The 12,324-nt window shown below is 39.3% G+C and overlaps 1 protein-coding gene across 13 annotated transcripts in view; it reads left to right on the forward strand.

Annotated features, from left to right (window-relative positions):
* FYN (FYN proto-oncogene, Src family tyrosine kinase) overlaps positions 1 to 12,324 on the forward strand; it is a 112,967-nt gene that overhangs the window by 88,130 nt on the left and 12,513 nt on the right. For 11 of the 13 annotated variants that reach the window (XM_077926079.1, XM_077926082.1, XM_028723197.2 and 8 more), the window contains 4 exons: positions 2,444 to 2,542; positions 4,015 to 4,118; positions 4,967 to 5,116; positions 9,738 to 9,902. In XM_077926079.1, the coding sequence (XP_077782205.1) occupies positions 2,444 to 2,542; positions 4,015 to 4,118; positions 4,967 to 5,116; positions 9,738 to 9,902 (518 nt within the window). Of the gene's footprint in view, positions 1 to 2,443; positions 2,543 to 4,014; positions 4,119 to 4,966; positions 5,117 to 9,737; positions 9,903 to 10,360; positions 10,517 to 12,324 lie in introns of all 13 variants that reach the window. The other 2 variants (XM_077926084.1, XM_077926085.1) reach the window with 2 other exon arrangements.

A 12,324-nucleotide genomic window follows, 5' to 3' on the forward strand; every position in this document is an offset into this window, starting at 1 on the left:
AGACAGTCCTGCTTCTCACTTGTCCGAAACCCTTGGCTTATTGGCTTCCACCCACTCACGCAAGGATCCACTCCTACCTTTCATGATCGCAGCTAAATACTGAATTGGATTTTAGTCCTTGAATCTGAAATATGGAATAAATTAATTAGCAATGGAAATATGACCTTTTAGAAGTCAGTGCTTATACTGATGCAATTTGCAGAATGTTTATTTCAGACCATGCTTGTACATTGCTCTGGTTTGGATAAGTTTTTAAAACAACACATTTAAACTATAAACAATATTAAGAGCATTATGAGGTTGTGACTATCTTCATGGATTTTTGTAGCAGAACATAGAGCCAAGTAAATTTTTGCAGTCATTGCACAAACTGTCACCAAATATCTTTGGTCTGCATGACCAGTAGAAAATAACTATGGTAAACCATGATAAGCCGTGTTTATTTCTAACTGTAGTTTACTGTGGTGTGCAAACCAAAGGCATGATAATAATAATAATAATAATAATAATAATAATAATAATAATAATAATAATATATTTCTACCCCACCCATCTGGCTGGGTTTCCTCAGCCACTCTGGGCTGCTTTCAACAGAACATTAAAAACAGAAGAAAACTTCAAGCATTAAAATCTTCCCTAAACAGGGCTGCCTTCAGATGTCTTCTAAAAGTCAGATAGTTGTTTATTTCCGTGACATCTGATGGGAGGGCGTTCCACAGGGCAGGATCGAAAAGGCCCTCTGCCTGGTTCCCTGTAACCTCACTTCTTGCAGTAAGGGAACCACCAGAAGGCCCTTGGCGCTGGACCTTAGTGTCTGGGCTGAACGATGGGGATGTTTAGTTATAGTATTTAGTTATAGTTTAACATTTATTGCAAGTAAATCATTGTGATGTCTGGAAGAGTGAAGTAAAAAGAGGAGATAATTTCAAGGAATACTTCATTATTCTGCCTACCTGAACAGCTTTTATGCACATGAAAGCACAGTCACTTGAGCTATGATTTATAAATGAAAACACCCTTTTCTTTTAAATTGGCAGTGAAAAAAGCTGACAAAATATTTACATTATACACTTTCCTTTATGCTTCAAAATGCTCCTGCTGCAAGCCTAAGAAAGTAATGCTTGAATAATAAACAAATCCATTACAAATTCTTAACTGCAATGGGTGAGTTTGAGGTGCTCTGCTGTCAAGAATCTTGGGCACAGCAAAGAGAGAGAGAGTGTGTGATTAGGCATTCTGCTTTAGTGTAAATGCTACCTGCAAAGAGGATGAGTACGGATGTGCTTACTTAGCTCTTCCCCTACCCCATCGCTGTCTCCATCCCCCCTCCACAAGTTGGAGGGAGAGGTGTGAGGCGGGAAGCTGCCTCCTACTTGTGGAGACTCCCCACCTTAGATAATCGTATTCCAGATTGTGGAGAGTGACAGAGATAGCAGTGCAGGAGCAAAGCTTAGCATGTTTGTCCCTGCTCTCATATAGGCTTTATACCAACCCATACGCTGAACACATCATTGCTTTCATAAACATACTGGAAAAATTGCCCCAATACCATTTTTCATGCCACAGAATTTTTAGACTCCCATTTACTCTGCATCCAGGGCACTCCTTACCACTGGTTTGGCAAGGGGGGTACACACAAAATTAACCATAATCTACACCTATCCTCTAACTATCCTGTCATGGTTTTCCCTGAAATACCACATTTTGATGTGTTTCTCCCTCCGATACCAGCTTTATCCAAGTAACGGGGAGCAGGAGACGTAGTGCTTTAAGCCGGTAAAGTGTACACAGCCTCTTTCTCACATTCCTGTTCCAGAGTCCTGCCCACTCACATGCCTCTAAAGCAGGGCTGGGAAGCTTGTGCCTCTCCTGATGGTGCTGGACTATAACTCCCACCATCCCTGACCAGTCAGTGACCATGCTGACTGGGGCAGATGCAACAGAATCTGGAGGAGGCACAGGTCCCCCATCCCTGTTCTAAACCCTCTTACAATGCACCTCAGGGGGCTGCCATTAAGAAAAGTCCCTGGTGTAGATGCATATACTTTAGAGCTTCTGAAGCTGTTCATACTGGCACATTCATTAACAGAGAGGCAAATTGTACAAAATGCGGCAATCCAAAACAATCCCTTTCTCTATTTCGCTTGGAGAAGCCCCTATTAAACGACAGCAGCCACAGTATTTATGGATGTGATAAAATATCTCCATCTAGTGGAATTTCTAGGCAGCGGTAGCAAATGAAAACCAATAAATAGTTTCAATACACATTTGACTCTTCTGTCACTTTTCTGACTCTTTCTGTCCTGTTCCTTTAATTTTCTCTTTTTATGCATTATGAACTCTGTAATGAAAGGTGTCAAATTAAGTCTATAACAGTTTATGGTAAGCAGCTTTGAATTCAGAGTGGGAATTCTCTTACTGTTTTATTCCTCTTGTTTTTCAGGGAAGGAGACTGGTGGGAAGCCCGTTCTTTGACTACAGGAGAAACTGGATACATTCCCAGTAATTATGTGGCTCCAGTCGACTCCATCCAAGCAGAGGAGTATGCTTTTTTAATTTTATGGAAACTGTTTAAAGCTGTGCTTAAAGAAAGTGCAAAAGGTTTAGTGTGTGATTGATTGGGGTGATTTTCAAATTTCACATTGGTTTCCTTCTTCAGCTCAATGATAAATAATTGGGTAAATTAGTGGAAGGGAGGAAATTAAACTCATTCTCATTAGGTCAAAGTAGGAGCACTCGGAATTTCTTGGCCTGAGTGTCCTTCATGTTGCAGTTGGTATGTCAGTACAGAAGACAAATTGTATAAATTTTGCACATGCCAATTCACTAGAGATAAAGGCGTTAATAATTGCAAGCTGAACAAACTTTTTATAATTGTGACTACAGTATTTAAATGTAAATGCTATGGGAAATTTTTGCTGGATTTTCAGTACTGTGCAAGGTCCATTGAAGTTGAAAATTTAAATCTTAAACATGCATATTTATTCAATGGTTTCTAGATCTGCCAGCATAAGTGGTTCGGTTTGAAAACTATTCTGAATGCACATTAAATAGCTGTATCCTTCTGTTCTGCATTGTGCATTTCAAATAAATGTCAGGAGTCAGGTCTTGGCAGTTGTCACCACAGGTACAAGTTGTTCAAATCTGCATGAGTCACACATCATGCCAAGCCAAACCATGGCTTTGTGTGAACGCATGAGTGTACAGCCTCCCAGAGAAATTACCGTAATAACTTTACTCTCTCTCAAAATATATTAAAAAAATTACAAAATGTCCAGTAGCGCCTTAGAGACCAACTAAGTTCATTCTGGGTATAAGCTTTCGTGAGCATGCACACTTCTCCCTGGTCATTCTGCTTCTGCACTGCACAGAGCTAAGACATGGCTTGGCTTAGCATGTCGTTTGAAGTCAGCTCATGGTTTAGCTTTTTCAGAGAAACTATGAGTCATAAGCCATAGAGCAAACCTTGGTTACAGCTCATGGTTAGTCTGAATAGAGCTAGTTCATGATCCCAGGTTCAGACCACCAGATAAGCCAGGCCATGACTTAGTACAGCGCAAAAGCAAAACCATCAGAGAGGATCAAAGTGGCCATGAACTCTTCTCAGAGAGCGCGCTTCAGACTAAACTGGGGGTAGGCAACCTTCAGCCTGCTAGATGTTACTGAACTACAATTCCCATAAGCTCTAGCAAACATGGATAATGGCTAGGAGATGGGTGTTGTAGTTTGGCAACATCTGGAGGATCATAATTTCCCCGCATCTCCATTATATCATGGTTTGACTTTTCATGAGGTGAACCATACTTTTGACTGCTATTGCAGTTGTCCTTTTCCATCTTCTGCTTCCAGAAGAGTCCTGTACCATTTACTATCCATAACAAATTTCCAGATTGTATTTTCAGGGCACAAGATCCTCACAAATCTCCCTTAAATAACCTCCTGTTTGTACAAATTAAATAATATTTCTCAGCCTTCTATTTAAAATGAAATTTTCTTTCTTGGTGTTTTTGGTAGATGGTACTTTGGCAAACTTGGACGAAAGGATGCTGAGAGGCAGCTGCTAACATTTGGAAATCCTCGAGGAACTTTCCTGATTCGTGAGAGTGAAACCACCAAAGGTAGTATGGCCAGTATTTTAATTGTTAAGTAAACCGGGGGGGTGGGGGGTGGATGCTTACAAAGCGATGAGCTGATAACAAGTGGGACCTAGTCTATCATACATACATTGATTTTTTGTTTGTATGACCTATGAGTGTCAGTGTGGAGTTTACCAGTATTTGGTATTGAATAATCATCATTTCTAGTTCATTACTTCTGTAGTGCCTTGCCTAAGTATAGAAAAGCAACTGCAGGGTTATGGGGTAACTTCTCCAACTTCTGCTGCATGCTTGTGTAATTTTGCAAAGCTCAGAAAAAGAAATTTATGTTCGACACAATAAATAGCAAACCACTGTTTGCAATTGGTTAAGAATTTGATCAAGTGTATCAATATAATATATATTTAAAAGAAGGGGAGGACGGAGGTTGAAGATGAAGGGATCCTGTGCACAGAGATAGCATTTATAGTATGATTTCCTTTTAGTTTTGCTTAAGTCATCACTTAAAGCATGCCCTAGACATGAGTTTTAAACTGTTATGCAATTCAAAGCAATCAAGCAATTCTTTATTTTAAAAAAAACCTATACAGGTGTTATAATTGTTGTTCAGAGCTGACTACAATATAGTGGTATCACTTATCTTAAAATACTGAAAGTTGTAGCTGTAAATTTGTATATCCAGCAAGGTCTTCTTTTGGCATACATTATATATGATGCCTTAATTATGCCTTTTGTAATTACAGTGAATGGTCTTTTTTTTCCTTTGGACTGTAATATGTTATCAAAAGAATTTAAATTACTTTTAGTTTGAATTAAGACTATTTCCTTTACTTCTGATTATATGTAGCTTTTAAAAACTTGTTTAATAGGTGCCTATTCATTGTCTATTCGTGACTGGGATGATATGAAAGGAGATCATGTCAAACATTATAAAATTCGCAAACTTGACAATGGAGGATATTACATTACAACCAGGGCACAATTTGAAACTCTTCAACAGCTTGTTCAGCATTATTCAGGTAATTTTGCAGATGAATCTTTGGTATATATTCTCAGTTCCTATAAGGTATCAATAGTGTATATAGAACTTTTTTCTGTATAATACATTAAAGAATTATTCATTCATTCATTCAATAATTTTGATATTATTCACCATGAGGTACCAGAGCAGGTTGCAACAATAGAATATACAATTATAAAAACAGATACAATTGCAAAACACATTAAACTGTTCCAAATGTAACACAGCAATATCTGATGAGAGCAAATAAACAGTTTCCTTTTAAAAAACCAAGAAAATAAAAGCAGCTTTGCACTACATAAGCAATGTTCTTCATTAATTGCACTGCTAGAGTACAAAACCACAAAGAAACTATTGGGAACATTGACTGGATAATTCTTGCTAGCTATGTAGCATATCAGTAATTTTTCTTTCTTTGATGCTATCCAATGTTGTGCAACCAGACTTCTGCTTGTACAAAAGGACTTCACTTTCCTTTCCCCCATCCTGCATCCCCCTAAGTGCCCCCCAAATCATTTTTAAAGGCAGCCCCATATAATTTATTACAGTAATCCAAACAAGAGGTTGCCAGAGTATGGATAACTGTAGTAAGGCTGTTTCCGTCCAGGTAGTACTGTACATTATAGTTAACATGCATGTTTTATTACATTGATTTCCATATATTGTATCTTTAGTAATAATCCATACTTTGCATTGTAGCACAGCTGTGAAATAATTAGAAATGCATGTCTGTATAATTTGCTTAATCATTTAAAATAGTTTCCTCGTACTTTTATGTTGTGTATGTTGTTCCAAATGCGCTCGCGCACACGCACACACATTTCTATAAATATTCTGCAAAGTTCTTATATTCAAGATGTTTCCTACCATTATTTTAAAGTAAATTTATTCATAACTATATTTAAAATTGCTTATTCTAGTCTAGGATATCATAACTATAATGGTGCCTAAGATTGTTCGATCTTTAAAATGTTTCATAAACTGTAGGGGGAGGGGAATCATTTTGGGATTATTGCTGCATCATTTTATTTCTGTTTGTAATATTACTCAGAGCTTCTCTGAAAAGAAAATCTGACCTTCGATTTCTGCTTGGTCTAAGGTTATGCTAACTAGAGGAGTGCTGACAATTTATGCTTCAACTATTTCTTAATATTAATCCTACGGCTAATTCTCATACATTGACTCCCTGTTTTGCATTGCACCAAAGCCCTCGATCTTGCTTCTAAGATCTATTTATTCTATCCCTATACGCATTCAAACTTTCATATTCTAATACTTTGTGGTTTCTAGTCTCAGCTCTTCTATTGGTGTAGTGCTGGAAATGTTATATTTGACAGATTTTTGCCATTGGTAGGAAAATATGCGGCTGCAAAGACATTGGCTTCAGCCTAGAAATTTGAGTGGCTGTTTCAAATTGATGTGTGATGGCTGGTGAGATAGAATGGAGAGCAGTAAATTGCCATCACTGAACAGAAACTGAGAGGGTGGGATGTCTGGGGTAGCCAGTTGTTGTGTGTGTGTGTGTGTGTGTGTGTGTGTGTGTTTTGTTTTGGTTTTTTTTTTTTTTTTTTTGCTTTTTAAGTACAGGGCTTCTTAAACTTTTAATACATGTGTAGAAGAAGGAATTTCAGCAGATACAGATGGTCATGCAAGCCACATCTATTGAAATTCCTTCTTCTATCCTGGGAAGCTGCTTAAACTAAAAGGTGGGCCTGCTTGAGGGTATTTGAAGCAGGGAGAAGCTTCTCCCTGTGGTGTGCAGGTGTGCTGCTGATGAATGGTCAGCATCTCTCTCTTTGGGTGTGGTCAGTTACATTTGCCAGCAGTGTATCTGCATGGGTGCTGCATGAGCCACTGCCTGTCTCTGCTGCCCACTCATAAGGGTGCAGGCCTCCCCTCCCTGTCAGTGGCAGCCATTTTTTGCTTTCTACTCCACCTCACCAGCCACTGCCAGATATGGCTGTCAGCTCTTTTCCTCTACAGCTCCTAGCTATGTGTTCTGTCCCAGTACTCCTTCCTCTTTTAGACTACATCCCCCCCCCCCCGGCCTTCTGCTATGAAGGTCACAAACAAATGAAATTCACAAAGAAACAAAAAACCTCGGCCTCAAGCTATGGTTTTGTTTCCATTGGGAACATAATTGGCCATGTTGCAAATTCTGATAGTGTTAGGAAAGCAGTTTTGAAAATTCTTGTGCCTAGATTTGAGCTAGCTCATAAACAAGTTGCAAGATCCTCCACACATATTCTGGCACTACACCACCCTGAATTGTCTATTAATTGGTTTCCCCTAGCTCTTTCACCCCATCCACCATTTCTCCCTTTTCTTCTCCTTACCTGCAAAAGTTTGCTGCATCTGCTCCATGTTTATTTCAGAAAACCCCATTTAAAAGATTTACAAACTCTCAAGTCAGGCTCCTGTGTATTATGATAGAGGTATAACATGTACCTATCAGCTCCAAAGAACAAACTTGATTGTATTAATAGCCATTAATTGATTTTGTCTGATACCCATGTATTTCTGCACTCATGGGTGAAAAGAAAAACGTTTATTTATCATTTATTTATAATCTGCTCTTCAACCAGGTCCCAGGGCAGACATATACAAACCTAAGCAAGAATTAAGCAATAAAATTAAAACAGCATAAAACAAAATGCAGGCTTCAATTACAGATAGCACCAGCCGCAACAGCTGAGGGTCCCTATAGAGAAAGTCTACTCACAAACTCCTGCCCCATGAATCTCATTGTGCTTTGGGACCACAAGCAGTGCTTATCCTACTGATCTTAAAACTGTAGCAATTTGGTATGAGAGAAGGCCTTCTTTCACATAGTTGGGGCTTAGATCATTTTGGGCCATATTAGTTTTAAATCAATGCCAGCTTTTTTAAAAATAAAAACAAGGCACCACAAACTTGCTTCTGGGCATTTGTTTCCCCATGTCCCTTATTCCTAAAGCACCAATTATGACAAGTAAATCATATATATTTACCCAGTAGTGGATAATCCAGTAGCCACTACTGCATTTATATCTTAGATAAAGCCACCCAGAAGATACTGCAGCCCATCAAATAGCTGTTATTTTAACAATCCTACAGTTTAAATGTCCTTTTCCTGCCTTTCAATATTTGTCCTCACTACTTGTGTTAATTCCTGACTTGGAACCTCTTAACACATTGTAAGAAAGAAGCAAAAAATAATAAAAAGTAACACTACAAGGAAGCAGTTGGGGTAGGTAGTACTGAGAGTGGGTAGTGCTGTGATCTAAACCACTGAGCCTCTTGGGCTTGCTGATTGGAAGGTTGGGGGTTTGAATCTGCACGACGGGGTGAGCTCCCATTGCTCTGTCCCAGCTCCTGCCAACCTAGCAGTTCGAAAGCACGCCCGTGCAAGTAGATAAATAGGTACCGCTGCGGCGGGAAGGTGAACAGCGTTTCCGTGTGCTCTGGCTTCTGTCATGGTCCTCCATGCACCAGAAGCGGTTTAGTCATGCTGACCACATGACCTGGAAAGCTGTCTGTGGACAAAAGCCAGCTCCCTTGGCCTGAAAAGCATGAGTGCCGCAGCCCCATAGTCGCCTTTGACTGGACTTAACCATCCAGGGGTCCTTTAGCTTAGCTTAGCTTAGCTTAGCTTAGCTTAGCTTAGCTTACTGGGGTGATAACTTTACAATCAGTCCATCTGTGATTGTGTACAGACAGGGAGCTGATTTGTGGGGTATGCTAAGCCAAACCATGGTTTGGTGAGACTGCCTGAACATGCAGGTTCCTGGAAGGGAGCTCCCAGCCATTTTCTCCTCCCTGGTCCCTTTTGCTGCTATGCCAAGTTTTAGAATCAGGACAGGGCAAAGTGGCTGCAAGCTCATCTTCAGGAGCTCACACATTTGTGTGGACTTGCTAAGCTAAAGTTATTTTCCCAGCCCCACCTGCCCCACATGCTTCCTTGTAGCTCAAAGAATTCTGCAGACTTTTGTCATGCCAACCATTTTAAAGATCAACATTACTGTGAAAATACATTCATGGTGACATTAAAATACAAAATGATGTAACATGTATGGCATCCATTCATGGCCTCCTTGGCTTGGGGTGGGGAGAAGAAACACAAATCTCATCAGCATGTGCTTCTTCTTTTAATGGAAACCACAATTTGTAACTTAAAACACTTTTTATTATAAAAAGTGAGATTCTCATAAAGGTAATAAACTTAGACTGAGGTGTGAGGATTTTCATTTTATGTGCTGCTTTGTTTTTTTAACTTGTTAAATAATTTGAAAATTTAACGAATAAATAATTTATCAAGTCAGACAGTATTAAATGAATATTTTGAACTACATTATGCCAGTCGCCCATAAATGCAGAATGTTGCAATAATAGGAAGAAACTAAGAGATGATTTATCCACTCCTTATGCCAAACAAATAATGGGATTAATAAATGCCCTTGAGTGAATATTTCAAAAGTGAATGTTTTAAGTGTACAGTTTGTTTATCTTCAAGCTTTTGGGGGAGAATGCTACTAACAAATGATGTAACTTGTTTACTAGCATTGTTTTTCTTGCTTCCTGTGTATGTTTCATGTTTGTTACTCTTTTCTTTTCCCTCTGCTTCACTTCTGCTTCATCAGAGAGAGCTGCAGGTCTTTGCTGCCGCTTAGTAGTCCCTTGTCATAAAGGAATGCCAAGGCTTACTGATCTGTCTGTCAAAACCAAAGATGTCTGGGAAATTCCACGAGAGTCACTACAGTTGATCAAGAGACTGGGAAATGGGCAGTTTGGGGAAGTATGGATGGGTATGCAGAGAAAATACATATCTATATATATATCCCATAGTCTCCCAACTTTTGGGGGCAAGTATGGAAGATGGAATGTGGAAGCAAAATGAGCCGTGACCAGCAACATCAAAGAGCAGGTGTCTTCGATTACTTAGGATAACATGCTTCTGACTTTGAAAACCTTTCATTCTGAGCACTGAGTAATTTATAGATGATGAAGAAGAAGAAGAAAGAAAGAAAGATGATCTCATATGCTCTCCTGGCTCTATATGTCAGGTTTGACAAACTACCTTCAGCTTAAGAATCAAGCCTCACGCACTCTAATCTGTTAATTATGTAAAGGTTGTGATGAGCCTTCTACCTCGAAATTAAGTGAGCATGGGCACTGAAGGACAAAACCACCTTCCATCTTTCTCTGTGCATGTAATAACTGTGTGGATTATAAGTATTTCTTTTATTAATTTCCTTTCCTGTAGAAAAAGCTGATGGTTTATGTTTTAACTTAACTGTGATTGCATCGAATTGCACTCCACAAACTGTCGGATTGGCTAAGGATGCATGGGAAGTGGCACGAGATTCATTGTTTCTGGAAAAGAAGCTGGGTCAGGGCTGTTTCGCTGAAGTGTGGAGTGGTAAGGCAGTGGAAACTGTTCTGTTTGGGATAGATAACTTTAAAGCCGTCATAAAAAAACCTGTGCGTTTCAAAATCAGAAAGCTATCATTAAACCAAGTGAAATAAATCTAACACCTACATCTAAAGTTAGTGACACCTAAATCTAAATTTTTAATATGGTCTCTTGATGCCTAGTCTGTCAACTTGCTAGCTATGCAAGTCCACATGGGCTTTGAGCAGACCACACCAAGTACTGCCTTTGTGCAGTGTCACAAACTGCAACACTGACATTGCAGAAATTTATTCTAGCACTGCAGGCAGATAATACAGTGCATATCATTTGTATTTGGTTGAATACAGCCCTTTGTACCAGTTCCTAAGTTTCAACATTTCCAGAAATGAAATCAAGATTGGGGCTATGCAAATATGTACTGACTAGTTTGTCAATAGTTCCTATTGAGTTCTATGAAACAAAGTAAATGACCTATAATTTGAAATACATTAGAAAAGGGAGAAAACCTGCTCCAGATTTCAGGGTAACCAGGGTCAGGCAGCACTGGGCAGGTTGAAGCTCGCCAAAGAGTTGTCCCCAAGTTCACTTTTCCACATATATGTGTATGGCTACCACATGTCAATGGGGAATAGTAAAGCACTACATTAGGAGACTTCATAGTAGTGAGGAAAAAACCTTCACTCTCTCCTGTAGAGTCAGTGAGGTAGGACATCTTTGCTTACCTGACCTGTCACCTGCATTGCTGCAACCTGCTGGGGAGGAGGGGTGAGATGGCAATGAGCTCAGTAAACACACTGGTAGGAGCAGGAGATTGGTTCTGCCCATGGTTCTGCCCATGCATTTGCACCACATGGACCTTGCTACCACCTCACGTCTCTCCCTGCCGATAAGCCACAGTGACACCAGTGACAGGAGGTCAAATAGTTATGATGCCTTGCCAGTAACTACTGCCTCAGTTCCTATCAAACTGGTTACAAATAAGTAGCTAAGCAACCCTGGGTTGCATGAAGTTGCATGAAGACTACCTATTCTGCAGAATACGTGAGAACAAGTTGCTTGTGTGTATTAACATCTATAGACATGTCAGCATAGCCCCTTTATGATCCAGCTTTCTCTTCTGGATCAAAATAAGTGCCTCTCATTTCAGGGCAGGCGGAATCTATAGATAGTGAACAGCCTTTGGCAATAAACAGATAAAATATTACCAAAAAAGTATTGAGCTAATGTGTGAATTCCTGCATTAACACACTCACCATTGTTGGTTCAATGCAGAACTAAGAGTGAATAAATTCCTTAGCTCTGTGTTTTATTTTAAATAAAAAACACTATGTGATGTGCTGTTTTGGCCAAAGCTATATATATATATTCTTCTTCTTCCATTAGGAAGTCTTTTTATATTGAATTCCCTCAAATAAATGGAACTAATTTTAGCACTGAAATATCAATCTGCACTAGTCAACTAAATTAGACTTCTGCTGATTTGTGTAAGGAGCTCAAAAATTATGGCCTCTTTTAATAATAGAGGCAGAAAAATTTATTCCAAGTTGCTCAGGGCTGTGTCTCAGCTGTGCAATAACAGCATGAAGTAGATTAGCCTAAGATCAATGGCTTGTCCTTGGTCACTTCGTTTATAACAGAGAAGTTAAAACTAGCTTAGCATATGGGTATTCATCCCTTTGGCCACTACAGTGTATAGATCTAGATTACAGTAACTGGCAACCCAAAAATGCACAGCCTCATTAATGTCCACTGCTTCTTAGATGTCTCACTTACTGATCTTTGCTACTTCTGTTCTTTGTTTACCTACTGCAAGT

Source organism: Podarcis muralis, chromosome 3, assembly GCF_964188315.1.
Source record: "Podarcis muralis chromosome 3, rPodMur119.hap1.1, whole genome shotgun sequence".
Taxonomy (NCBI): Eukaryota; Metazoa; Chordata; class Lepidosauria; order Squamata; family Lacertidae; genus Podarcis; species Podarcis muralis.